General features: G+C 41.4%; 4 protein-coding genes across 14 annotated transcripts in view; 2 read left to right on the top strand and 2 right to left on the bottom strand.

The window, feature by feature from the left end:
* Positions 1-3,460, top strand: part of synj1 (synaptojanin 1) — a 29,359-nt gene extending 25,899 nt beyond the window's left edge. For 8 of the 9 annotated variants that reach the window (XM_034140632.1, XM_034140630.1, XM_034140628.1 and 5 more), the window contains one exon: positions 15-3,460. In XM_034140632.1, the coding sequence (XP_033996523.1) occupies positions 15-1,025 (1,011 nt within the window). In that variant the 3' untranslated portion in view covers positions 1,026-3,460. The remainder of the gene's footprint in view (positions 1-14) is intronic. The other variant, XM_034140633.1, reaches the window with a different exon arrangement.
* Positions 3,461-3,997: 537 nt separating this feature from the next.
* Positions 3,998-6,815, top strand: cfap298 (cilia and flagella associated protein 298). Its single transcript, XM_034140511.1, has 8 exons — positions 3,998-4,130; positions 4,375-4,545; positions 5,017-5,184; positions 5,362-5,429; positions 5,528-5,686; positions 5,895-6,026; positions 6,132-6,227; positions 6,346-6,815. The coding sequence occupies exons 2-8, from the start codon at positions 4,407-4,409 to the stop codon at positions 6,454-6,456; spliced, it is 873 nt and encodes a 290-aa protein (XP_033996402.1). The 5' UTR covers positions 3,998-4,130; positions 4,375-4,406; the 3' UTR covers positions 6,457-6,815.
* On the bottom strand, positions 6,707-15,528 carry eva1c (eva-1 homolog C (C. elegans)). Of its 3 annotated transcripts, none has more exons than XM_034140508.1 (8): positions 15,140-15,528; positions 12,137-12,336; positions 11,475-11,598; positions 11,116-11,268; positions 10,089-10,232; positions 9,431-9,511; positions 9,241-9,345; positions 6,707-8,295 (listed from the first exon to the last, which is right to left on the bottom strand). In XM_034140508.1, exons 1-8 carry the CDS (start codon positions 15,228-15,230, stop codon positions 7,922-7,924), a joined length of 1,272 nt encoding a protein of 423 aa, XP_033996399.1. In that variant the 5' UTR covers positions 15,231-15,528; the 3' UTR covers positions 6,707-7,921. The 3 variants fall into 3 exon arrangements, with proteins under 3 accessions (XP_033996399.1, XP_033996400.1, XP_033996401.1); XM_034140509.1 differs by having other exon boundaries at positions 9,431-9,508; XM_034140510.1 differs by having other exon boundaries at positions 11,475-11,595.
* A 1,381-nt stretch (positions 15,529-16,909) lies between these two features.
* On the bottom strand, positions 16,910-24,760 carry haus1 (HAUS augmin-like complex, subunit 1). The gene is made up of 9 exons (XM_034140462.1): positions 24,621-24,760; positions 24,358-24,532; positions 20,320-20,455; positions 20,095-20,229; positions 19,495-19,618; positions 17,669-17,734; positions 17,489-17,560; positions 17,333-17,380; positions 16,910-17,245 (listed from the first exon to the last, which is right to left on the bottom strand). The coding sequence occupies exons 1-9, from the start codon at positions 24,639-24,641 to the stop codon at positions 17,198-17,200; spliced, it is 825 nt and encodes a 274-aa protein (XP_033996353.1). The 5' UTR covers positions 24,642-24,760; the 3' UTR covers positions 16,910-17,197.

Below are 24,760 nucleotides of genomic sequence, written 5' to 3'. Positions count from 1 at the left end.
TTGTTCCTCCCTAGACGAATGGACTGAATGGAATCCAAAGAGAAGCACAATGGAAGCCGGACCCCTTCAATCCACTCACCTCTGATTTACTCCCCTCCTCCTCCTCCTCCCCCTGGCACACCACCCAGTCCCTGAACAGAGGCGCCTCTCTGCGTGCCCCCCCCTCTGTTCCTCTATCCTCCAACACTCTCCCTTTATCCTTCTCCCTCCAGTCCTCCGCCCTCTCAGACCTGCAGCCACTCGACTCTTCCTCCTCCTCCTCTTCTTCCACACCTTCCACCGCGTCCCCTTTCTCCTCCTCCCTGCTCCCGCCTCCTCCGGTCCCGTCTCGTAGCCGCTCTCAGGAGACGCTGTGGGCCCCCCCCGGCCCCCTCCTTCCCGACCCGCTCCCCGCCCGGCCCAGCAGCACCAACCCCTTCACGGGCCCTCTGGCGCAGCGGTATCAGTCCAGCCGCCCGCTCACCCCGGACTTCAGCTCCGTCCCGACGCCAAACATTCAGAGGACCATGTCTGCGTTCACTCAGCCCCTCATCCCCATCCCTGCTCCAACAGCAGCGGCCCCCACCTCCCAGCTCCAGAGGACCACGTCCCTGTTTGGACCGTCGCCCGCTTTCAACCCCACAGCTGACCCTCTGCTCCCCCTCGCCCCGTCTCCTGTCCCCTCCTTGCCTCTGGCTCCTCCCTCCTCCATTCCCCCTGTCCTCGCACCTCGTCGCCTGCCACCCCCCTCAGTAGGTAAACCCACAAAGAGTTGGGTCACTTTTGATGATGATTTGGATTTTCAACATCCAACCAAAACGCCACAGGCCCCCGTCTTTCCTTCAAGTTCCCTCGTGGGACAAACACAGACTCTCCCCTCCCTCTCTGTGTTTGACTCGGAGCCCGACTGGTTATCCTCGGTCCCTTCAGTATTCCCAACGCTCCCTCCTCCCATCTTGACCAGAACTGTACCCAGCAACCCAAACCTCCCAGAGGGTCTGAGCGACGACTGCTTGTTCCCAACAGAAAGCTGGGATCACTCTTAATACATAAAGGGCATATCCAGATATGTATAGATCTATGATAAATGTGTATATGTGTGTGTGTATGTACAAAAGAGAGTATTTAAAAGGTATAGACCAATCCCCTTCTGATTCACAGGAACGTAATATTTATCTTCAGCAGTAACATGTGTGAGCCTGTGTGCTAAGTTTCCCACAGAGATGTTTGCTTATCCCTTTACATTTATTTTAATATGAATTGTTCTGATGTTCATTTTTCTTCAGGGCAGCAAACTCGTGCCTGTGTCTACATTATAGAACGATATAAAGTACATCTATACGCACAAATCGTATGTTTAGCCACCTGTGCAATATATAGACATGTATGTGTGGCCGTGCAGCAAACTGCATTCGCCTGCGAGGCTCAGTGTTACCTTGCCATTCACTGGCAAAATGCATCATTTTGACTGACTTGTACATCAGAGCAGGCTTCTTAAAGTAGAGAGGAATCCTCTACCTTCTCAGTTTACAGGAAGTAGAAGGCTATGCACTGAAGGTTTTACATTTGCCCCCAAAATAGTCTGTATATTGTGTCTAATGAGTGCACGTTTAAAATGCATATTGTGCGCTCGCTTTGAACTTGAATGTACTTTTTGTTGCACTGGGTTGTCATTGCCTCCTCGCTGAAACCACGGCGTGAACAACCGCAACAAAGTGTCATAGCCAGTCAAACTGTTCACTGCCGCTGGACTGACTATCATCCAGTTGATAGTAAGACGTTATGTTCTTCCTTTCTCTATTCCGTCATCATTCCTTGTACGTGGGCTGTTACGCTTAGCTGAATATATTTTGGAGCTCTATATCAAAACCTATACATAGTGATTTATGTATAAATGTAGGTTTTCAACATGGAACCGATTCGCTATATGTGTATATTGTGTTTGTGATGGCTGTATCAGTGGTTTGCACAATGTTACTGATATGCACTGACAGGCTGTATGAGCTCTCTTGGTTGTATTCTTGCTGATGGCAGAATGACAGAAATGAGAGCCAGCGGGTTGAGCAGATGACCTTTCCACCTCTGCAGTGTTTTTATTCTTCCTGATTTATCCAAAGCATTTAAACACACTATTGTAAATTCAGAGAATGTGGCCGGTGCGTTTGTATACTTCTGTTACTCAAAGTACTATGATTCGGGTCAGTAAGCATGGCGGCCAGGCCAAGCCATGCATAATAACAAGAGGGCACATTTTTTTACTTCAGCTTTTGTTCATTGCACAAGACATGCTTTTAATTTCTCAGAACATTTACTCTAAATATCTATTGTTAATATCTGTGGTGAGAAGTAATGTGTCGTGTTTGAGGTGCATATCGTCTGTTGCCGTGTTTGTGTTTGGATGTGAGTGTGTGTACGGAGTTAGGGGTGGAAATGATCAGAGCTTTGCCCCTTGGAAATCTTCTCATTTAAGACGCAGTGTATTTGCTGAACTAACAGCCACTGTATTCACTAGCGCATGGCTGTCACTGTATTTCCGCTCTATAGCCTCCAAGGGCTGTGGAGGGGCCTCACTGTATGCAACAATGTTAACAAAGACAAAGGACTCTTATTCCTCAAAGCACCAACCACCTTGACTGAATATACAGACTCAACTACACTGTATGCTGAAAAGCATCGCCAGATTATAATTTCCAGTTGACTGTTTGTTGTGTCCTTCCCAGGCGCAGTGGCCCACATTCCAGACAGTAGTGTGATTTGACGTTTGAAGGTCCGCCTGTAATATCTAACCCATAGCTGTTTCCTCCAGTTGAGAGTAATTGTTACTGAGCCTCGCTGATTTCGTAACCATTCATGGGGTGTGTGTGGTGTTGTCAGAGGTGATGTGTCAGTATTTCCCCCTGTACTACCTGCTGTTGAGTTGTAAAGGTCAGCATCAATGATGATAAGTATTTTTGCAAAAGTATCAGTAAAAGTGTCGTCCTATAATAATTTTGATGGCTCCTTGAGGATGACACAAGAAAGTACCAGCTAACTAACGCTTCTGCAAATGTCAAACAAATATAAATAATCTTCATTCTCTGCACTGAATGCAGTAGCTATCTATGTAAGCAAGTGTATCAGGTCGCCTTTGCTTACATGTCGGTGTCATCACTAAAATGCATTTATTGTGTTATCCAAATGTGTGCAGTAGATTCTGTAGGTGACTAGCCAGCGCTTTGTGTCATGTCATGTACAAGATGAGATTTTATAGGAAACAAATTGCTCTTTTTGTGAGGTTGGTGTCCCTTTTTATGGCTATAATCCATAGTAAATGAAGAGTCTGTGTTGTTGAACATATTCTGTATGTATTCAAGAGAAAACATGAAGCTGCGATTCGTGTTAATATCCAACGTTCCATATTTTAAGTGCACAGCAGATTGCACATTTATGTATGAAGCAGTTTATGTTGTATGTATGCAAAAATAAATGTAAGTCGACCCTATATGTTCATGTGTGTCGACTCGTCTCTGACTGCAGAATGTAACTGTGAACATCATATAGAGAATTAAACATCATACACCTATTATACTTAATATCAAAGTTGTACAGGCATTACATGTTTGTGTGAAGTGTTTTTTATTTGTATAGCCCAATATTACAAATTTGCTTCAGATGGCTTCACAATCTGTACAGCATACGCCACTCTCTGTCATTGGACCCATGCAGCATTTAAGGAGAAACACCCACCAAAAAAACCTTTGTCATATCATCTTTGTGTCATTTTAGTTGTTGAATTTGTTAAATTACTTCTAGAGTAGTCTGTTATCCAGTTATAGTCAGTCACTGTGATATAATGTCAATGAAAGTAAACATATAGCCGAGGTAAGTGGATTAGTTATCATTTTCTTCTGGTATAGTAGGGCAAGCCAGTGATTAAAGATTGTTCGAAAACATACCTTATTGGCCACAGTGTTACCATGTGTTACCGCTAGAGGACAGTAATACTGATTGGATTGTTATAACCTGCCCTTGGTTTTTCACACGAAGAAGAATTCAATCCATGTTGGATTCACGTTTAGCTAATACTTTCACCGGTTGTGTGTTGTAAACAAACTCTACACTCAGTCGGAACATTGAACGTACTGTCTTGTGCTTGTCGTTTCACTGCACAGGTAAGTGTTACCATTTTCGTTTTATATAATGACATGACCCTTAAACAGTTGAGCGTTTAAAATGTAAATAGCTTTACTCGCTAGCTAGTTGAAAGCTAACTTGTAGACACAACTGTTGCTATGGTTACACTGTTTCCCCCCTGACCCCGGCTACTGTGTTTCCACACAAAAACTATTCGTGTTGTTGCGGCTCTATTCAACAACAAAAGTCGCATTTATTTATATACTGAAACGTCTCTTTTAGGTGGTAAAACAGACGGTAAGCTACTATTCGAGATGGTGCAGCTGCATGTGAAGCGTGGAGATGAAAGCCAGTTTCTTTTCAACACCACTGTGCTCGCGCCTGTGGAGTCGGTGATTCAGCAAATTACAGCCATTTACAACGGGAGGCTCAAAGTGGACAGGATATGTTCAGGTAAAGTAGGAATATTTACTTTTAACACTTTATAGGGATGATAAGCTTCAGTAGGCTGAATTCACACTTTACTACTGTTTAAACTAGTGTAACGTCCGATGTGTTAGGGCTTCAAAGATACTTCTGTGTAACAAAAACTCAGGAACTTTAGTATTTTTTGAGCATCACAGACAGCGCCTCCGTTCGAGTCCTTAATACAACCGCAGAACACACACTGCGCATGCTCAAACACATCTCTCAAACCAATGCTTACACTGGGTTGGAGGATAAATACTCTGAAATTGATCAACTTAAAAAAAGCAGGGACTAAGATGTACTATGTTTTATTAATTATCAGTAACTGAATGTCTGAATAAGTATTCTGTTCAAGGTCTCAACAACATTTCCGCACAAATGGCTCTTGTAAATAAGATCTTTCAGTCTTGTTGGATACATTTACATGAATTTGTTCATTCTTTTATGTACCCTCAGAGATCCCAGAGCTGGCTGACCATGGCACCACACTGCCCCCCAACATGCAGGGGCTGACAGAGGAGCAGATCGTGGACCTGAACCTGATCGATGAATGGGAAGAAAAGTGTGTTCCCAGTGGAGGGCCCGTGTTGAGGAGGGATGAGATTGGGAGGAGGAACGGACAGGGTAAGACAGTGGGCTACGCAATTTAAAAAGTAAAGTCAACTTAACCTAACGCATGCTTAACTGTCTTGTGAAGAGGTTAATTTGCCTATCAGTTTTTTTTTTAAATGTGTTGTAATACCAATGCAAGCATGAAAAAGGCTGACATTCCCCCTCTTTCCCCTCTACCCCCTCTACCAGCTCCAAATGATAAGATGAAAGAGGTGTTGATGAGAACTGTGGAAGAGGCAAAGGCACTGATCTCCAAAGTGAGTATAATTTTTTTTAAACACACAATATTTCACATCGTGTTGTTTAGCAAGGGTCAAACATTTGAATTAAATACGTCTTTCTCCTCATTCTTCAGAAACAAGTCCAAGCTAATGTTTGTGTCACCATGGAGATGATAAAGGAAGCCCTAGATCCACTAAGGGGTGCGGTCATGATTGTATACCCAATGGAGCTGCCTCCTCATGACCCTATCAGGATGGAGTTTGAAGACAGGGAAGACCTTTCAGGAACCCAGGTAAACAGCTGCACCTTTGTCAATATTCACAGTTATCTTGCAGCAATTGGCTGGAGTCAACATAAAAATAGTAAACAACACCATAAGTTTCTAATATCACTATTGTTTGGTACATCTGGAGGTAAATCCATCTTAACTTCTCCCTAATAATTCCTTTTTCTACCCCCAAATCCTCTGTATCTACCCTCCCCATCTGTCTGTACCTCAGGCCTCTCTGCAGGTGGTCACAGAGGAGGAGTGCCAGCTATGGTGGGCTGGCAAAGAGATGCAGAGGGGGAAAAAACTGCAGGACTACATTGGTAAAAATGAAAAGACGAAGCTTGTGGTCAAAATCCAAAAGGTGAGAGCCATTTCATCTTAAAGGGAGTATTTTTACGGTATATTACAGACAGTATACTTGTCAGTTTTGAGAATAACTGCAATCCATTTTTGCCTTCCCCTTCAGAAAGGGCAGGGGGCCCCAGGGAGAGAGCCTGTGATCACTGAGGAGCAGCAGAAACAGATGATGATGCGTCAATACAGGAGGCAGGAGGAGCTCAAGGTGAGGAAAGGCCAAAGACACAAAACACTCCTGGACTTCTAAATAGGCGCGCATGCAAAACCAAGTTCCTGTTTGTACATAATGTGCCTTTCCAACCTTCCTCTTGTAATATTTTCAGAAACTAGAGGAGGGAGACGATGATAGCCACATGGACTCAGAGTGGACCGACAGACAAGCTCTCAGAAAACAGTTTCAGGGCCTCTCTAACATCAAATGGGGGCCCAGGTAAAAAAAACGCTAACACCCAGATTCCCACCGTGGAGCTGCTGCCCTGATCCCGTACAGCTCCACATGCAACGGACTATGATGCCTTATTCTCACTATCCTTAAATCAGTTCAATACATGTTAGTATTTATTTGTATCTGAATTCAAATCTGGAGACATTGTCTGACAGGACGGGTCATGATGTCACAGGGAGGCTGATGTCATTAAAAACCTGATTTATTTGAAGGTCAATCTGAACCTTGTATTCCCTTACTGATTGTTTTTAACCTCAATTTTCATTTTTATTGAAGCTGTGCAGATGAAATACATTTAAGATATTCTCTTAACATTATTGTTGTGAAATAAATTGTTTTTCAAAATGTGCCCGTGTATAAACATGTTTGTCCATTTTATGGATTATTTATGTATTAACGTCATGTTGACATTTCACACATGCTCAGACAGGGGCGGACTGGGACTAAAATTCAGCCCGGGAAACTCGACCGGCCGACCGGCCCAACTCGGTACCGCTAGTCAATTGTCAACGGGGGGGGGGGGTTGCTAGTGCATTGTCCGACCGGCCCAGGTATTCCCAATGGCCAGTCCACCCCTGTGCTCAGAGGTAGTGATTAAATTAGAACACAGTGTTACATCCCAGGGACAAGGATGCTACACCTTTCCTCTCTTTGTCTCACACACACCTTTTAATGAACGTCTGTGCTGAGGCAGGAAGTTGCCACACAGCGGTTTGTCGTTCCAGCTCTTGTCCCCGCAGTGATGAGGAAATTGAAGGGTTCAAAATGAGTGTTTAATTCCACTGCGTTGAGTTGTTGACGGAGTGGATGCAGTGATTCAGAGAGGTGTGGTGGGTTTCAAGGAAAACGGGATTTAAAAAAAAACAAAAAACATGTAACAACACTTTGTACACTGAATGCAGATGGCTCTTTAAATAAACAGTTTTTCTGGAAAATGAAATTGAAACATATACCCTGGGTTTATGGTATGAACAGCTGCCACATTTACCAATCGCTACTGTAGTTATTCTGTAGGGAAAACACTATTATGTGCCTTTTTTTGATTTGTCTGTGATGGAAAGGCTTCATTCAAAAACTAAGAAAGTTATGGGATGAGAACAACTTAGGTTTTATGAACAATCCCACTCCCTGACACATTCTTTCGTTGCTTCAGTGGTGACTCTGAATTTATCAAACTTTTTTAAACAACTAAATAATATATGTGACCACCCATTTTACAGCATGAAATCCTGTTGATCTTTTTAAAAAATGTCTCGTATCGCATTTTACCCAACATTACATTTTTTACTGAATGAGTGCTCCTGCAAAAATGTCCGAACACAAAACAAACTGCTATCCAATGAATGAAGAAAATGTTACTTGTTTTGTTCATAATGAACGGCTGGGAGCTGCTGCAGAGAATCCTGAACATATCCTGAAGGTGCTGAACAGCATCCATTGGTTTCCCTGTTAAGTTAACATGAGCTGCCATTGAGATAGGCGTTCATCCGTATCTCCTGGATGATCATCTCCCTGCGCTCGATCCTCTCCGCCCGCTCGGCATCCTCGCTCACATAAGGCACTCCCTCCCAGTCGCATATCGCCTTCCTGTCTGCAGCTGAGATTAAAGAGCTTTCTGTTCCCTCTTCGTCATCATCTTCATCATCATCATCATCATCATCGTCCTGCTCCTGGCTTTTGACCACCTGGCTAGCACACTTTGGTTTTATTCTGTGATCTCTGGAGCGCTTAACTCTGCAGGTCACCCGCACTGATACAGCCAGCAGAGTGAGAATAAGACCCACACACACGCTGGAGGTGAAGAGCAGCGCTGCCATTTCTGGATGCTCTGTGAGGGGAATAAAGGAAGGAGATGTATAAAACATGGTAACGGGAATTTAGTAGTAGTAGTACTTTAGAATTAAAGGTCACCTATTATGAAAATCCACTTTTTCATGTCTTTTATACATCAACATGTGTCCCCTCTGTGTAAAGAGATTCTGAATGTTTCAGGAAAATAGACCCCCTCTCTTTTTGTCCTGATCCATTTATATAAAAACCTGTCTGAAAATGAGCTGATCAGATTTTGGCCACTTTATGATGTCATAACGTTTTTTTGGCTTGTGTAACCATTAGCCAATCACCAACCAAGGTAACCCCCCCCCCAGGATGATTAAAAAATAACTCGTCAATGTTACCTTCCCACAACCAAAATACTTTGTGACCCATAATCATATAGTGTTAGCAGTTCAAACATACCTTTTTCTCTCTCTTTTTGTCCTGATCCATTTATATGAAAACCTGTCTGAAAATGAGCTGATCAGATTTTGGCCACTTGGCTTGTGTAACCATTAGCCAATCACCCCACCCCACCTTCCCCCCACACCTTATCACCTGAATCTCCTCCTAGAGCACAGGGTTGAAAAGGTTCTCATGAACTAAGTTCTAGTTCCGGATTTTTTTGGTGTGAACGCACATTTTCGGAACTATAACGGAACTATACTGGGAAAAGTACTCCGGTGTGAAAGCGCCTATTGTGTTTTTTTTAACCAAATATCTCTCAGAGGGGCGTGGGGAGTGGCTCCTTATTTTCATCTAAAGTAACAGACAGAGAATCAGCACTTTTGAAACAGGGCTGAAACAGAGGGGATTATGGGATGCTGCAATGATCTGTTTGGTATTTGGAGCCAAACACTTCAGAGACATGTTTAACTGAGAACTATAATATATTGATGAAAAAGAGTATAATAGGAGACCTTTAAGGAGTACATGCTGGTTTCTGAGTAACCTTTACCTTTGATGTAGGTGTAGGTCAGGAGAGAGTTGCTCATAATGGCTCCTGAGTTGTCAGGCCTTCTTGACTCTTTTGGAAAAGGCTTCCTCAGATCTCCAGGAGGAACTGTTTTAATCATTAGAATCAAAATGTGAGATAAAAGTGCATAAAAAAAACCCTAGAATTGCAAGAGATGGCATGATATGGCTACCTTTTTCTGTGTCCACAGTAGGAGATGAGGTAGAGCTGAATATGTCAGGGTCTGCCTCTCTTAGTAAAGTCTGTGGTACTACTGGAAGGAAAGACAGAAGAGTTTTATATTGTTGTGAACAAATTGATGCAGATTCTGTGACTGTGCAGGCTATGGGTGAATCTACAGAAAAACATCAGCACTCCACTTCCCAAAACCAAACCTTTGCACAAACCTGGCTGAGAATCATGTTGATAACCGGTCTACAAGGTTAACACACATTGTTCTTCTGTGCTAGATGGAGCCTGGCAGAATAATTCTGTCATCCAGGCTGAATTGAAAAATCTCCAACTTTGATACGAACAATGTTGCGGCATAACCTCACTGTCATTTGTGCCAATTGCAGGAAGTTTACCAGGATGCCAGCCTTAACACGCACATCTGAGCTCACAGTGTACTATTCCTACTACCATGTTGTTGGGTGTGATTTGATAAGAACAGCAGATAAGGGTCCTTAATAGGAAGTTACAACATAGCTGTCAATAAGCCAAACATGACATGACTTGAGCTATGTATAGAAAAATATCACAAAAGCCTTTTCATATTTTGACAGCTCTCTCTAATTCCTCAGCAGGCCTGCAATTGTGTCATGTGAATGGGGAGGTAGAAAGAGTCCTACCACAGGAATAGACCACGCTGAGGTACTTCCTGGTTCCGGGGAAGCAGGGGTCCCTGAAGGTCTGGTTGCTGACAACAACAGCACACTTGTGTTTGCTGTAGCAGGACGTAGACACCGAGTGCACAGCCTCGTGGTTCAGACACTCTGTAGGGAACAGCAGAGAGGAACTTAGGGAGAAAGTTACTGACTTAGGAACACAGTTTCAGTGTGTGTGTGCATGTGTCAGTTGCAATAGCTGAAACACTAAATCAATGTTTTGGTTGTAGCTCAAAAACTATGACATTTTCTTTTTTTGACTGCAAGAAATTGATAACTCAATAAATCTATGATAGTTAAATGTTAAGTTTGCTCATTCTAAAACATCCAATGTTCAGAAAACGTATTTAAAGCATTGTTTTATATCAGTGTAAAGTTTTTATAGTTTGGAAAAAGTAACAATTGACAATGAAATCTGGCCTTTCTCTCATATCCTCTCTCAAAAGTATTTTTTCACAGCAGACAATGATTGCTACAAGTGAAAGCACAAATAAATATAAAAATGGCACACTCAAACAATGCAATCATTACTGAGTTTATTATCAACACCTGTGCTTTTTCTGCAATGGAATGGAATGTCAGTATGACGTGAAAAAACAGACTTTACATTTTTGCTTGTATTTCTCTTTAATTATCCAAAGATCCCTACTTTTTGTTTTTAATGCAAGTAAACAGATTGGGGCTGATTTTTCCCACGGGACTTTTCCCCATGTGTCCGTCTGCCAGGGACCTTTTTCACGGAAGACTTCTTGGCACTTCACAGTCGGTAAAGTTGTAATTAGTCAAATGAAATTATGGCGGAATTCCATTGGACTGCTTTAGTTTCAGGACCCTGGTATTGTGCATGTTTACTCACTGCCACAACACTGATAAGGCTTACAGGGACACTTTATTTACCTCTTCTTACACAGAGCCAGTTTTAATGTAACACCTGTGATTTCCTACTACTCTAAAAATGTCTATCAGAACACAGAGTATCTCGTTGACTCACCAAATGAGGGTGGTCTTGTCAGGTGTGAAGGGCAGGTGTAAATCTGGCCCAGACTTCTCCCAAAAACAGCTGCATAGACGATCAGAACCTTTGGGCGCTTACAGCGCAGGATCATGGTCTCCCCCTCACACACCACGTGTCTTTTGTGTTCAGCTGAGCAAGTGGAAAAACAACAAAGATGGCAGTGAATGCAGGGGGAGAGGTTAGGGTTAGGGAAGGGTGAACTTTTTTTGCACAGCTGTGTAGCCATTTCATGCTCATCCACCCGTAAATGTATGAAAGAAACTCAAAGTTCACTAGGAGGCGATTTTACGATAACAAAAAGGTTGGGAAAATGGGAATAGAGCTGCTGGACTCACTTGGTTTACACTTGTAGTCCACATGGAGGTATTTGGTAGTGCCAGGGCAGGGGTCCTTCCCAAACAGCAGGTGGTTGACAGGCAGATGGCAATCTCTGTGGCTCTGACACTCCGACAGCATCTTCTGCACGGGATACACCAGGGAGAGTCAGCATTTACCAGTACACAAGATTTATTCAAATTCAATTAAACTCAAAGGTTTTGTTGTCGTATGCACATAAACTACAGTGTAGAGTTGGCAATGAAATGCTTCTGACCTGAGCTCCTCCAACAATGCAACATATATAATAAAATACAAAAATAAAAAATAGTGCAAGAAGTCTATATACATGTAAATAGAATATGATATGTACAAGGACAGAATATTCAATTAAATAATGTACATTAAGACAAAATTAAATACGGTTTATTGCGGTGATAACTATTTATATAAATAAGTAGATTGCAAGATGACAAACAGGAATGTTTATCGGGGCACTTAACAGATTTATGTTACAATCCACAGTGCAAATCCAATGCAAAAACAATGATGGCTGATAGTTGGCTGGCCTTTCATCTAAGGGTAGTCACTACTAAATCAAACACATACGTTGAGAAAACACCTATACACGATTGAACCACTGAGGGTAAACAGGGCTGTATATCCAACACATAAAATGCACCTGTAGAGCAGTGAAAGCAGAGCAGCTGTGGTTGTGGGCTCCGAGCGGGGGGTCTGGGTCTGCTCTACACAGCTTGGCTTCCCCACTCCCGTAGAACGCAGTCTGGATGGAGATGGTGGAGTGACGCGGACAGTGGAGACGCAGTGGCTGTCCGTCACATGCCTGGGCAGAATGACTGGTGATGATCCTGGACAGGTAATCTGTCGCACAAAAGAGATGGGTTAGACTGGAATGCACATGGAAACATAGATTAAGGGGACCCTCCACCATGAAGTTCCATTTACTTACAGCCTGTGGAAATAGTGGTTTAACGTACTCTGTGGCTCTGAAGAGAGCTTTCTGAAGCTTAATAATAACTTGAAGATATCTTTGAAAAACGATTTACTTAAAGGGAAAAGACATGTCATACATTTTGAAGCTTGGCCAATACAAGAGACTTTCTTGTTTGTTGCATTTTTTTCTCGGTTTGTTTGGCCTCTTTGGCGCTCTGTTAGTTGTCTCACGTTGCTTTGAAAACTCACATATCAAAGTGCTGACTGCCAGATCTTTTCTCCTGGGTGGCTAACAACGCCAACTGGCATTCAACCTCTGACGCACCTTTGTTCTGTGCAGATGTGATTGAGTTACCTTGTATTCAAAGTCACAAATCTTGAAATCTTTACATTATCAGAGAAAATGATTCTTGAATTGGACTAGATCAGGGGTCTCCAACCTTTTTTAGGATGACAAGTCGTGAGCTACTTTTACTCCTTTTTTTTGTTTTTTGCAGTGTATATATTTAGCACATTTTAACATTATTATATGCTTACCTTTAACCTTTGTGTGCTGTTTGGGTCTGTGGGACCCGTTTTCAGTGTTTACTAAAATAAAATGTATGCAATTTAATTATTTTAACCTGCTTTATTTGGGGGTGGACCTCTCCTCCTCTAGGGGGGTCCGGGGGCATGCTCCCCAGGGAAGATTTGATTTTAAATGTTGAAGTTAAAAGCATCAATCTGGAGCACTTTGAGCACAACATGAATTGATGGATGCAGCTCTCAACACTCACATGAAAGGGAGCTGTATACTTTTCAATAATCCAAACATCTTTAGAATATGATCACAACCAATAACAAATCATTTAAACTTGTTTATTCTTATCTTATGTTACTTATTTATGCATATTTTACTAATCACTCCCCTTTTAAACTGTGTTTTTTTTTACTGTCCTATAGTACACATTGGAATGATTTCTTACTTTATTTTTTACAACTAGACTATATTAAATAGATAAAGGTTTGCTCTCTCGCTCTCTCGCTCTCTCTCTCTCTCTCGCTCACACCGGCGCTTTTCCAGCTCCTGCTGGGAGCTAGAGCCTGAAAAGCGCCGGTTTTTCCTGTTCACACCGCAGCGGCGGCGCGTCATAGCTCCGGAATGCGGTTCACTTCCAGCTCCAAAAAATTGTCGGTCCAGAGGCAAGAGCTTCGGAGCTATGACGCGGCGTCGCTTACGTCTCTTACGTCGAGGCGTGCAGGAAACCTTACTTTGACCATCCGTTCGCTGTTATTGATCATTGTGGAGATACATGGGCTATACAGGTTGTCATGTCCGACTATCAGAAGTAGAATCATAATGAAAAATACGCCGGTAAAATGTGCCTATAGGAAACGGCTTAGCAAGTAGTCAGTTTAGCTTCGGTTGCTATGCTAACATCACCCATGTTATACCAGAGAAACTTTCATAACAGCGTTGTGATGCCAAACAGCGTCAATTCAGACTGACACACATTCACTTAAGGGGAACTGGGGATATGTATCAGCTGCTTGTGTGACAGTCAGACAGTGAATACTTTAGAGCCGTGTGAGCTAACCCGGAGCTAACGGGAGAATAAACTCCCGTGGAAGAGCAGCACTGCAGCGGTCGGTAAATGCCGCTGAAACACATTAATAAACAATGAACCACGGCACTCTGGAGAAAAGTATAAGGTTGGAGAAGTCGTTATTTAATTTAATCTGGCTTCGTATGATTAAAAGCAACACGATCATCGACCCGATGCAGTCCCCGGCCCGTTGTTGTTGTGGGAGAAAATCAGCGACGTAAACTGTGACGTCATGACGCAGCAGCGGCAGCTCTGGGCAGTGTGAACAGAGCGGGAGCTGAAAAGGGAAACGGGAGCTGAACCAGAAAAGCTCTCGCGAGGAGCTAGAAAGTGAAAAGCGCTGGTGTGAAAGCCGCAACAGAGGCTGTGTGCTCCTCCGTGGCGGTGACGGCTTGCGTTAAAAAATAATAATAAACATATTTGTATAGTGGGGGGACACAAACGGGATTTCGAAAAGTGTCACGGTTAAACTCCTTATGAAGTGGTGAGGTGCTGCTCCACATTGCTTTTCTTCCCGACTGCAACGCTGGTCCCGCAAATCAAGCAAGAACGTGATTGGTCGATATTCATTGTGGGGGGGTTGGGGGAGGGGGGAGGAGGGGTATGTATAGGCTATTTAAAAACACTTGCAAAAATGGGGAAAACCGACTAAAACTACCTTATCGATGACATTGTGCAAATATGTTTCACTACATCAATGTAGCCTTTTTTATAACAGAAGGGTTCATGTGATCTTTAAACAGTTCTGGGAGAAGTTCTCAGATCATGTACAACATTTCATATATATATTTTGAATATGAATATGTTTATCAAAGATGGTGCAGCTAGTTTTGTATACTGCAGGGTAGATGTTCAATGTTATTCCAGGCATAACTACAGTCTTATTTGAGTGTAGAACATATCAAATCAATCAAAAAAAAATAACTAAAGCTATTAAATAAATGTAGTGGGGAAGAAGTAAAAAGTAGCAATTATTAAAATACTCAAGTAAACAACAAGTTCCTCGATCTAGTATACAGTACTTGATTTAATGTACTAAGTTACTTTACACCACTGTCTTTAACCAATGCTATCCTCAAGTATGCTCTTCCCCCTTCCACTGCACCCCCATCCTCATCATCCTCCTCATCCTCATCGTCTCTTACTTGAGAAGTCAGCCAGTCCCGTCATGCGTCTGGTCCCCAGGAGCAGAGTCAGGTAGAAGAGGCTGAGGCTCCAGTCTGCTCCGCGGCTCATGACTCTCTGATCATATTAAAGACACTCAAACATTCACTGAGGGCTGCAGGACTTCATTCAAATCCACACAAAAGCGTCCTCTTCTTGTAACATACGCATTATAAAACGTAAGGTTTGAAAGCCACCGCTTCTTCCATCTGTCTTGACTCTTGCTGGACAGAAAATGAAGCCCAGCGCGCGCAGAGGAGGTTAGAAATAGCTGCTGCGCAACAAGTTGGTCAATAGTGACGTGGGGTTAATCTGATGCGTAGTGATACTCCAGTCTGCTACTGTTCAAACCCGCACATTGTGTGTATGGACTCATGTGGGAACTGGGAGAATTTACAGTAGCAGCTGAGTGGGAATTATGGTGTGGGCGTGGCGGATACAACTATTTTAAAGGGAAGAGGCGCGACACAGTCCATGGTATGACGCACTGACAAAGACCTTTTTTATTTTTTTCCCCCATGAGGCACTTGTTTACCTTCTGGATTATGGTGCTTTCATTCTGTGAGGATTGTGTGTGTTTCCTTCCCTTCTTTCACAGACTGACAGGCCTATACAGCCAACTTCTTTGTGCATTGGTTAATTATATTTAGGTGGAGGTCATTATGTAGCCATTTGGGTCTTTTTTTTAAATTGTCTCTACATATTTATTTGTAATGTATTTACATGCCGTTGTTTGATTTTAACATGTGCTAATGAACAAAAAGCTGTGGATATTTAAGAATAAACAGTCATATATATAGAAATAGTTTTATTCCTGGAAGAGAAAGAAAAAATACTGTTACAGCAAGATGGCAATCCTTTAATCCAAAAATAGTGCCATTGATGAAAACAAGTCAAACTGTTAATTATGCGTTGTCTCTGTGTCCCAAGTTAAGTTCAGTGGAGTTGCATTTTGATTCTGTTTCCTTTTATAAAGTATTGATGCCCTATCCGTCGTGCCTTTTGAATGAAGCAGGGGGCCTACTGGGTAAATTGCTCCCGGGCCCACATCCATGACCCACACCATGGTAACCGATCACTCTACATGTCAGACTGAGGCGCAGACCTACAACAGTCAAACTGACGGAGACGTTGGCCCCCACGCTCAGCTCCTCAGGGGGAAGACTGGCAGGGGGAGGAACTGAGGTGATATTTTGCATACAAACCGGACAGCAGGCCCCCTAGTCACTCCCATTCTCTCTACTTTAGCTTTAGGCACCCAGGGAGTGGCTCCAAACCCTCTTTCATGTGCTGTTATCCCTCCAAAGCCTGTGGAATTTTGTTGTCAAACTGAAAAAAAAAAAGTATCCTGCACTTTGTGTTTAAAGACAAGATTCAGCACATCATTATAAGATGCATGTCTTGTGCTTTTTGTGAAAAAGTCCTGACATTTGCAGTCTAAGTTAACCCAGTTAAAAAAACGTATGGAGTTTTGTCCAATTGTATGGATCATGACAACAATCTACATTTTGAATAAACAACATGTCTTGACATGTACATTAAGATATTGGTATAGAAGACAATCTAAAACATATTGCAAACATATAATTCCTTTAAAATGCTAATTTGAACACACTAAAGAAATATAAAAATATGTTTAGGCAAAGAGATTTATAAATTGTCTTACAAACAAACTTGGATAAAAGAAAATGTTCCCATGTTAAGTCACACCGCCACAATCAGAAATCAGATAGTAGAAAATGAAGACAAAATATTTGATTATTTTTAATGATGTTTTGTAATAAACAGGAAGAGGGGGAGAGAAACCAAATCGGTCAAACGAAAAACAAGAGGAATCACAATTCAAACTTTCTCGACAAAGCACATCCCCTGTCTATGGAGGTTGCTTTATTCACTTAAGACCTTCAAGAGAGGCAGACAGTCATGTGATTAGTTTGGGACACATTACAAAGAGGCACACAGCATAGACGTAGAAACAATGACTTTAAAGCACAGTCAATCTACAGCTCAAAACAGTAAATCCTTTAACATTAAAAACATCATAAGTCTAAATCCATATTCATCAGAAGTTGGGAATCAATTGCAGCCTGTAATTGAGGAAACACATTGGAATTACAATAAAGAGAAAGCCAGCACCTCTCATCCATCTTTAAATAAACTATTACGATACTCACCAATTCTCTTTTTGCTTCTTCTATTTTCACTTGAGCGAGAGATGGGCTCTGTTGTGGATTAGAAGGGTAAGAACATAAAGTTAAATACAGACAATCAAGTTGTTTCGATATATCTATTTGTTGAACTGTAACAAGAAAAACACCAGGCTTTTTTACCGGGCTTAAGTCCATGTAAGGCTTCAGTTTGTTCTTCAAGGGGATTATTTCTTGTTTCAGTGCTGTGGCTTCCTACAGAGAGAAAGATAAGACGACGCATTACAACCCCTGAAAGCAGAACGTTTTAGGTTCTCATCACCATGGTGCTGCACTGTGTTGACGCGTAGCAGCTGAAGTTACCTCAGAGAGCTGCACAATAGCCTGGTGGGTGAGAGACTTGTCCATGTTCCTGGATACCAGCTGAGCCTGAAGGATGGAGAGAAGAGAATCAAACATCCAGCCAGGCTCACACACTGAGCTCCGTCACCCCCGCTGTGATATTAAAAATATCCGGTGTTTCCTGACAATGATCCCGAGGGCGTTAACTGTTGGACTCGTCCGCAGCATCATCTCTGCGCTCTGAACCAGAGGCAGTAACGTGATGCCCTCTTGACACCCGGGTCACACTACAGTCGGTATTTATTATCAAAAATGAAGTGAAAAGAACTGTTTGGGCCAGGGAGTTATTTGCTATTTCAAACAGCCAACTCGGCACATTTGGTATTTTGCAACAAGATTAAGCTTTGAAACAATAATTCTACAAATAAAATTATGCTATGACCACGTTTCTCAACCTTTTGCAGCTGAAGGCCCACTCGTGATTGTAACAAAAAAAGCTGGCATGTTGATCAAATGTGTAACTGGTAATAGAAATTAGTTTTTCTTTTCATTTTGTCAAACCCTGAGCACATTTCATTAAAAAAGTATTCTATCATACCATCTGGCCATTTATTGATCTCTATTGCCCACTAGATGGCGCTGTACTGGTTGAGTATAGATGAACACTATGACATTCCATTTTTAGCATCCTAAAGTTTACTGCTCTCCCAATGCTAGATACCGGAAGAGAGTTTTCAAAATGCCCTTTCATCACTCTACATGTTCTCATTGGAATTCAATTGGCTTGTGTTAATTGTCATTTTCTCTAAGGACACAACTCATTTAAACCTTTTCAAGGAATTTTCAAAGATGGAAACTTTCCATGGGAATTAACGGGAATTTAAGGGAATAAACTGGGAATTTTCTAAATTGAAGGTTGGCTCTTCATAGGGTACTTAAATATAGTTGGGAAAGTATATTTTAGCATAATCTTGACTAAAACAAACAGATGCCATTCAAGTACACTTGAATATCCATGCCATTCCTCAATCACATGCACATAGCACACTGCTTACTGCATGGCTATTGAGACCACACCCCCTACAGGCACTGTGCATTCCTCCATCACATGCACACATGATTTCTTGTGGGGATTTTTGGATGGGGGGGTGCATTTTTGTTCATTTTTGAATGAGTGGGGTTGGGGGGGATGAGTAATATTTAACTCAACATTCATATTTTTGTTCTTCAATGAAACAAATGATTGTTCAATAAAACAATAAAAACTTGTTCTGTTCTACTTAGAAATAAATCTGTTGAAATGTCATGTTTTTTTTAAATTGTATCATTTTGAATGGATGTCTTCTTATGACAAAACAAAGTGTTTATATTTATGCTTGGATATGATACAATTCGATTACATTACCCTCAATTCCAAGTTAGTTCCCATAAATTCCCATGGAAGGTTTTCAATATGGAATATTTCCAAAATTCCCCCAGCTTAACTTCCCATGGAAATTTACCGGAAACTTACCGGAAATGTTCCGCCCCTTTGCAACCCTAATAGCAAGTTTCCATTAGTACAAATTGGCCTAAGAGCAAACCTTCCACTTAGGTATTAAGATTTGAAACAAAACAGCTAGAAATGTAAAAACTCTTATATATTTTTTGAATTATTTGCATTTTCTACTTTTCTCCCCCCAGTATTTTAAGTATTGTATTATAAAGTCTGAACACACGAAATGATTTACCAATAAAGTATCTATCTATCTTATCATTTTCAATAGTAGTAGTCAATATTGTACCATGACTTGGCACCACAATGCATTATGCAGCTCATGCAGATAAGATTGAACCCCACAGCGTACCTCTGCCCTCTCCCGTCTGCTGCTGAGCTCTTTAGCCTTTGCCCTCACAAAATCCATGTAGAACATTTTTTCCTCGGCTTCGGCGCTCTCCACTGACTGGGATTTGATCGTTTTGTTGATATCCCTGAAGACAATTAAAAACACGGATTACAATGACATACATTATGTAGCAGCAATGTCTGTGTTTGTTTTTAGTATGAATATCCTCTGTATTTAGTTCTTAAACCTTCTTCACCCTTCAGTAAAGGGAACTGAGAAATTCCACACCACCACTATGTGCAATATAAATACCATTACCATCATTACAAAACACTCTGCTATATAACATGTGCAATATTATTATTATTGATAATGTTCGATAAATAACGTGCAATTACGTAACTACCACTACGGTTTGTGCACTACTAAATACTAAGAATATTTACATTAATTATGTGACCATTATGTGACCATCTATGTTTCCTGTAGTTATTGAATTGCTCTTTTTACTGCACTGTTAGTGTACAGTTTTATTATTATTGTGCTGCTGTGTTTATTGTATTTTTGTAACTCTGGCACAACAATTTCCTTCGGGATGAATAAAATCCTATCTTATCTTACTCTTGTAGGTTGCTCCGCAGCACCAGAGTGGTCCCCAGTCTCTTCCTGAGGGCCCCGAGTTCCCTCTCAAGTCTCCTGTTGGACTTCTCTTCTTCCAGCAGTTCATTGGTGAGGTTGTTTACAGCTGGCATGAAGCTAGACAACACATAAAATACAAACTGTTAAATCTCTCTTCTATTTTCTCTCTTTCATCTGAAAAACTACTGCGCAAAAAACCCATTTCACCTGCTCAGTGATGTGTCTCTGACTCCAAGCACCATGGCATTGTCCACTAAAGCAGACAAGTAGTCAGAAGCGGGCTTTGCGACGCTTGAACAGGACAGACCTACGCCTTGTAGAAGAACCTCACGGATATGAGCACCTGGGAGGAGGAAACACAGTTGAGATCTGTGAAAAATAATGACGTGGAGTCCTTGTGCTGTTAATTAATGGACCATCTAATCTGCATACAGTCAAAGGGAAGCATGTTTCACAATTAGAATTCCTTCATTTGTCCCTCAACGGGGACATTTACGTTATTATAACAGCAGAAGTAACGGACAGATAAAGTAAAGAGTATCAACATACATAATAAAAATCACAATAAGTAGAAAACAAAACAGATAAGTACATCATTCTCTTGCACTATTTTATCGGTTTTATTTGGTCTATATCTTATATATATGTTGCACATTTGGAGGAGCCTGTGACCTAAGTTTGTCATATCTACACTGTAGCTAATGTGCAAATGACAATAAAGCCTTGAAACCTGTTAAAAAAATAAATAAAAAAGTAGCTATACAACACATCAATTAAAGGTTAGTGACAAGTTGGGTCTTTTGGCTGTGGCCATTAATCTTTGTAATAAGAAAACATTGTAATCACTACAATAATTGCTGAGATCTAGGTACAGGGTTCTTACACTTTTTCCAAAGTCAAATTCAAGCACTTTACAAGCATTTTCAAGGTGCATTTTCAAGCTTTTCAAGCATCTTACAGCTGTTGTAAATTACATATTTAAATACACATACTTATACTCAAATGATTATTTCCCTACCTTACATTAAATCAGATGTTCTTTATGCTATAAACAACCAAATGTGTGTTTCGTAATAGCATTCTACATGAGGATGAAAAATTAAAAATGTTAGAGAAGAAAACTAAGTTTAATATTTCAATATGTGTGACCCATCTGTACGTAGACTGGGCATCCCATATAACCTGGCTGAGCCAATATAAAACAATCAGCCAAATAACTTTTCAATACATTATTGATTACTATTTTTGAGGTACTTTTAGGTTGGCAGTAAACATAAGTCAGAGGTAAATGGTGTACTTTTACTCCACTACATGTATTTAATACCTTTAGTTACTTTACAGATGTGGATGAATGATGTGAAATATAATCAAGTGTTAAATCAGACTTTAGTTCCACCTGGAGTAAATTCACAAGCTACTCTGTAGTATACAAAGTCATTCAAACTAGCTGCACCTTTACCAGCTTTGATAACACTTTAATGATCAATCATTATCAAACATATCATATACAATTATGAGGGATGCTCCGATCGCCAATTTTGGGGCCGATCACCGGAATCAGTATCGGCCGATACCGATCGCCGATCCGATCGAGTGGGCGGGGCCTATGGGGATCTTCCATTTAAAGTGATGTTTAAAACTCAGTTAATGGGGCTCATTCACTGGCGCTTCCACAAACCAACCAACCAACCAACCAACATAATTATTACATTCAAATGAAGTACATTATTCAAGTTTACATTAACTTGGGATAATAACACGGGAGAAATTAGCGGAAGCGCTCTCTTTTCCTCTCTCCCCGTCTCTCTCCCTCCTGACAGCCCGTCAGTATCTCCTGCAGCTCACTGATCCAGTAATGAGTGACCCGACAGTGAAGAATACATATATTTATAACTAGTTTAGCTTGTTCCAGAGGTAGATCAAATAGCTAAGTGTGTTAGGTCTAACTCTTAATGTGTGTTCTGCTCCGCTCACCGGTCCGTCACAGCGGGTGGAGCTGCAGGATTTCTGCTTCACACACACGTTGCATACCGCTATTTTATTGTCATTTTTGGACACTTAAAATACTGCCAGACTAGTGAAGCCATTTTGGCGAGCTTGTTTTGCCGCGCACAGAGAAAAGTGTCATGTATTTTACATGCAACGATAGCCTAATCTAAAATGCTCTACTCTGGCGTACCTTTTGTGTGGTGTGTGGCTCGTCAGCGCAGACTCTCGCATCGTTATTGTTGCACACTTTGCAGGAGGCTACTCTTGGGCTTCGCTTGACCCTCGTCTTAGCCATGGCTTGTATTTGTCTTCTGCTAGCCAACGCTCGTTGAAACGGCAACCTCCTGGCATACTCAGGGATGCAAACTCATCAGGTATGAAAAAGGTGACAAGGATCCGAGCCCCCCGACCCCACGGAATATCGGCTTTAAAATGAGGAATAACAGAGGATTTTAGCAGTCAGAACAACTAAAGCAGCAGTTAATAATAACAGAAACGCCAAAGAGTCACATCTAATAGAAATATATTTAAGCATTTATTTTAATTGTGTAGCAGTCAGTTTATAATTTTGGCAGGACTGTTGAGCATTTTGAAAATGTATTTTCATGCCTCTGTGCAAGGCTGTCTTTCTATCTTTATAGCCAGTGGTGTAAAGTAACCAAGTTCATAAACTCAACAAGTACTATACTTGGGTACAATTTTGAGATACTTGTACTTTATTTAAGTATTTCAATGTTTTGCTACTTTGTTCTTCTTCTCCTCTACAGTTCAGAGGTAAATGGTGTACTTTTCCTCCACTACATGTATTTAATACCTTTAGTTACTTTACAGATGTGGATGAATGCTGTGAAATATAATCAAGTGTTAAATCAGACTTTAGTTCCACCTGGAGTAAATTCACAAGCTACCCTGCAGTATACAAAGTCATTCAAACTAGCTGCACCTTTACCAGCTTTGAGAACACTTTCATGATCAATCATTATAAAACATATCATATCTATTATTCTGAAATGGACCAATCTGCACAATGACTACTTTTACTGTCGCTACTTTAACTATATTTTGATGATGATACTTTTCTACTTTTACTTGAGTAACATTTTGAATGCAGGACTTTTACTGTAACAGAGTATTCCTACACTCTGGTACTTCTACTTTTACCCAAGAACAAGATCTGAGTACTTCTACTTGTACTCAAGTACAAGACCTGAGTACTTCAACTTTTACTCAAGAACAAGATCTGAGTACTTCTACTTGTACTCAAGTACAAGACCTGAGTACTTCAACTTTTACTCAAGTACAAGATCTGAGTGCTTCTACTTTTACTCAAGTACAAGATACTTATACCACCTCCGTTTATAGGCTATGAAAGAAACTATTTGAAAACGAAGGCTAAAGCTAACGTTAGCAGATAGTGACAATGTATGCTAGTTAGCTAGCTCAACGATTCATTAAATAATATTGCGACAGAAACACTTTTCAGTGCACATCACGCTCTGCCGCTCCGACAGGGAGCTCTGCTCTGAACACCCCGTTCTAACCAGCGGTCCAGTCTGTGCCACAGTTCTACCGCACAGTTAATATTAACGAACGCACCGTAGGTAATGTAGCTGCTGAAGCTAGACCCTCATCCCGGAGCAGCAGAGCCTTATTATACATCCATGAGCAGAGCTGACAGGCAGGAAGACTTGTGCTCCCGCTTCATTATAATATATAAAAAAAGAACACCATGCGTGTCATGATGGCACATAACAGCTCGCGGCCGCAGATTACTCCGGGTCCCAGACCCCCCCCATACCCCAAAAATATTTGTATTGCAGATCTACATGAATCACACAAACGACCTATTTTGGAATCAAAACGGCAAATTTCGCCGAAAGGTGACAACTTTGCACCCCTGCATACTGTCATCTATCACTCTCATCAGAATGCCCAGGTCACACACGTAACAAAAACACTTGCCGGGAAGGCCGGAGCGGAGCTGTTTTATGTAAAAGCGAAGCAATTAAGCGCGCTCCGACTTCTTTATTTTCTTTTAATCTAAAAAGCGAAGTAAAGCATTTACAATTTCAAGCACTTTGTCCCAAATTCAAGCACCATTCCCAAAATTCAAGCACTTTTCAAACCTTGAAACCACCTCGTACAATTTCAAGCATTTTCAAGGATTTCCAGCACCCGTACGCACCCTGTAGGTAACAACATGTGCCAAAAAAGCTAAATGTCACTGTTTTTAATTCAGCTGTGTCTGTTCCTCACCTTCAGCCTGATACTCTGATGCTTTCTGTTTGAGGTCTTCTGAGAGGAGAGCTGTGTCTCTGCACCGGGCTTCACTGGACTGAGCCAGCTGGAACAGGATGTCCACGGTCCTGGTGTTCACCTCAAAGTGAGGCACCGGCTGATCTCCAAACACCTCGCTGAGCCAGCTGTTCACCTGAGGACAGACATGACGCATGACACACAATGGTAAACAAAACATCACTAAGTTAACTTGCTCATGGTAGTAATACACTGAACACTACCTTATTGATCTTTTCACACATGACGAATGAAAGGGTGACCACATCAACTGGTTCGCTTCATAAAACGTAAATGCAGCCTTAGAAAATAAAACAAATTTCAGCTTTCGCGCCCGGTTAACCGTTCGAATAACTTCCGGTTC

Source organism: Trematomus bernacchii, unplaced genomic scaffold (assembly GCF_902827165.1).
Source record: "Trematomus bernacchii unplaced genomic scaffold, fTreBer1.1, whole genome shotgun sequence".
NCBI classification, from domain to species: domain Eukaryota; kingdom Metazoa; phylum Chordata; class Actinopteri; order Perciformes; family Nototheniidae; genus Trematomus; species Trematomus bernacchii.
This window is presented reverse-complemented; position numbering and strand designations above follow the sequence as displayed.

What these genes read in the sequence shown, in the direction of transcription:
- cfap298 (XM_034140511.1), top strand. Translation starts at nt 4,407, where the DNA reads ATGGTGCAGCTGCATGTGAAGCGTGGAGATGAAAGCCAGTTTCTTTTC. An exon ending in TGGGAGGAGGAACGGACAGG is followed by an intron (nt 5,185 to 5,361) that starts GTAAGACAGTGG and finishes CCCCTCTACCAG; the next exon opens with CTCCAAATGATAAGATGAAA. An exon ending in CAAAGGCACTGATCTCCAAA is followed by an intron (nt 5,430 to 5,527) that starts GTGAGTATAATT and finishes CTCATTCTTCAG; the next exon opens with AAACAAGTCCAAGCTAATGT.
- eva1c (XM_034140508.1), bottom strand. Translation starts at nt 15,230, where the DNA reads ATGAGCCGCGGAGCAGACTGGAGCCTCAGCCTCTTCTACCTGACTCTG. An exon ending in GGGACTGGCTGACTTCTCAA is followed by an intron (nt 12,337 to 15,139) that starts GTAAGAGACGAT and finishes TTTGTGCGACAG; the next exon opens with ATTACCTGTCCAGGATCATC. An exon ending in CAGCGTGGTCTATTCCTGTG is followed by an intron (nt 9,512 to 10,088) that starts GTAGGACTCTTT and finishes CTTTCCTTCCAG; the next exon opens with TAGTACCACAGACTTTACTA.
- haus1 (XM_034140462.1), bottom strand. Translation starts at nt 24,641, where the DNA reads ATGTGTGAAAAGATCAATAAG. An exon ending in CTATTGTGCAGCTCTCTGAG is followed by an intron (nt 17,561 to 17,668) that starts GTAACTTCAGCT and finishes TTCTCTCTGTAG; the next exon opens with GAAGCCACAGCACTGAAACA. An exon ending in CTTACATGGACTTAAGCCCG is followed by an intron (nt 17,381 to 17,488) that starts GTAAAAAAGCCT and finishes AATCCACAACAG; the next exon opens with AGCCCATCTCTCGCTCAAGT.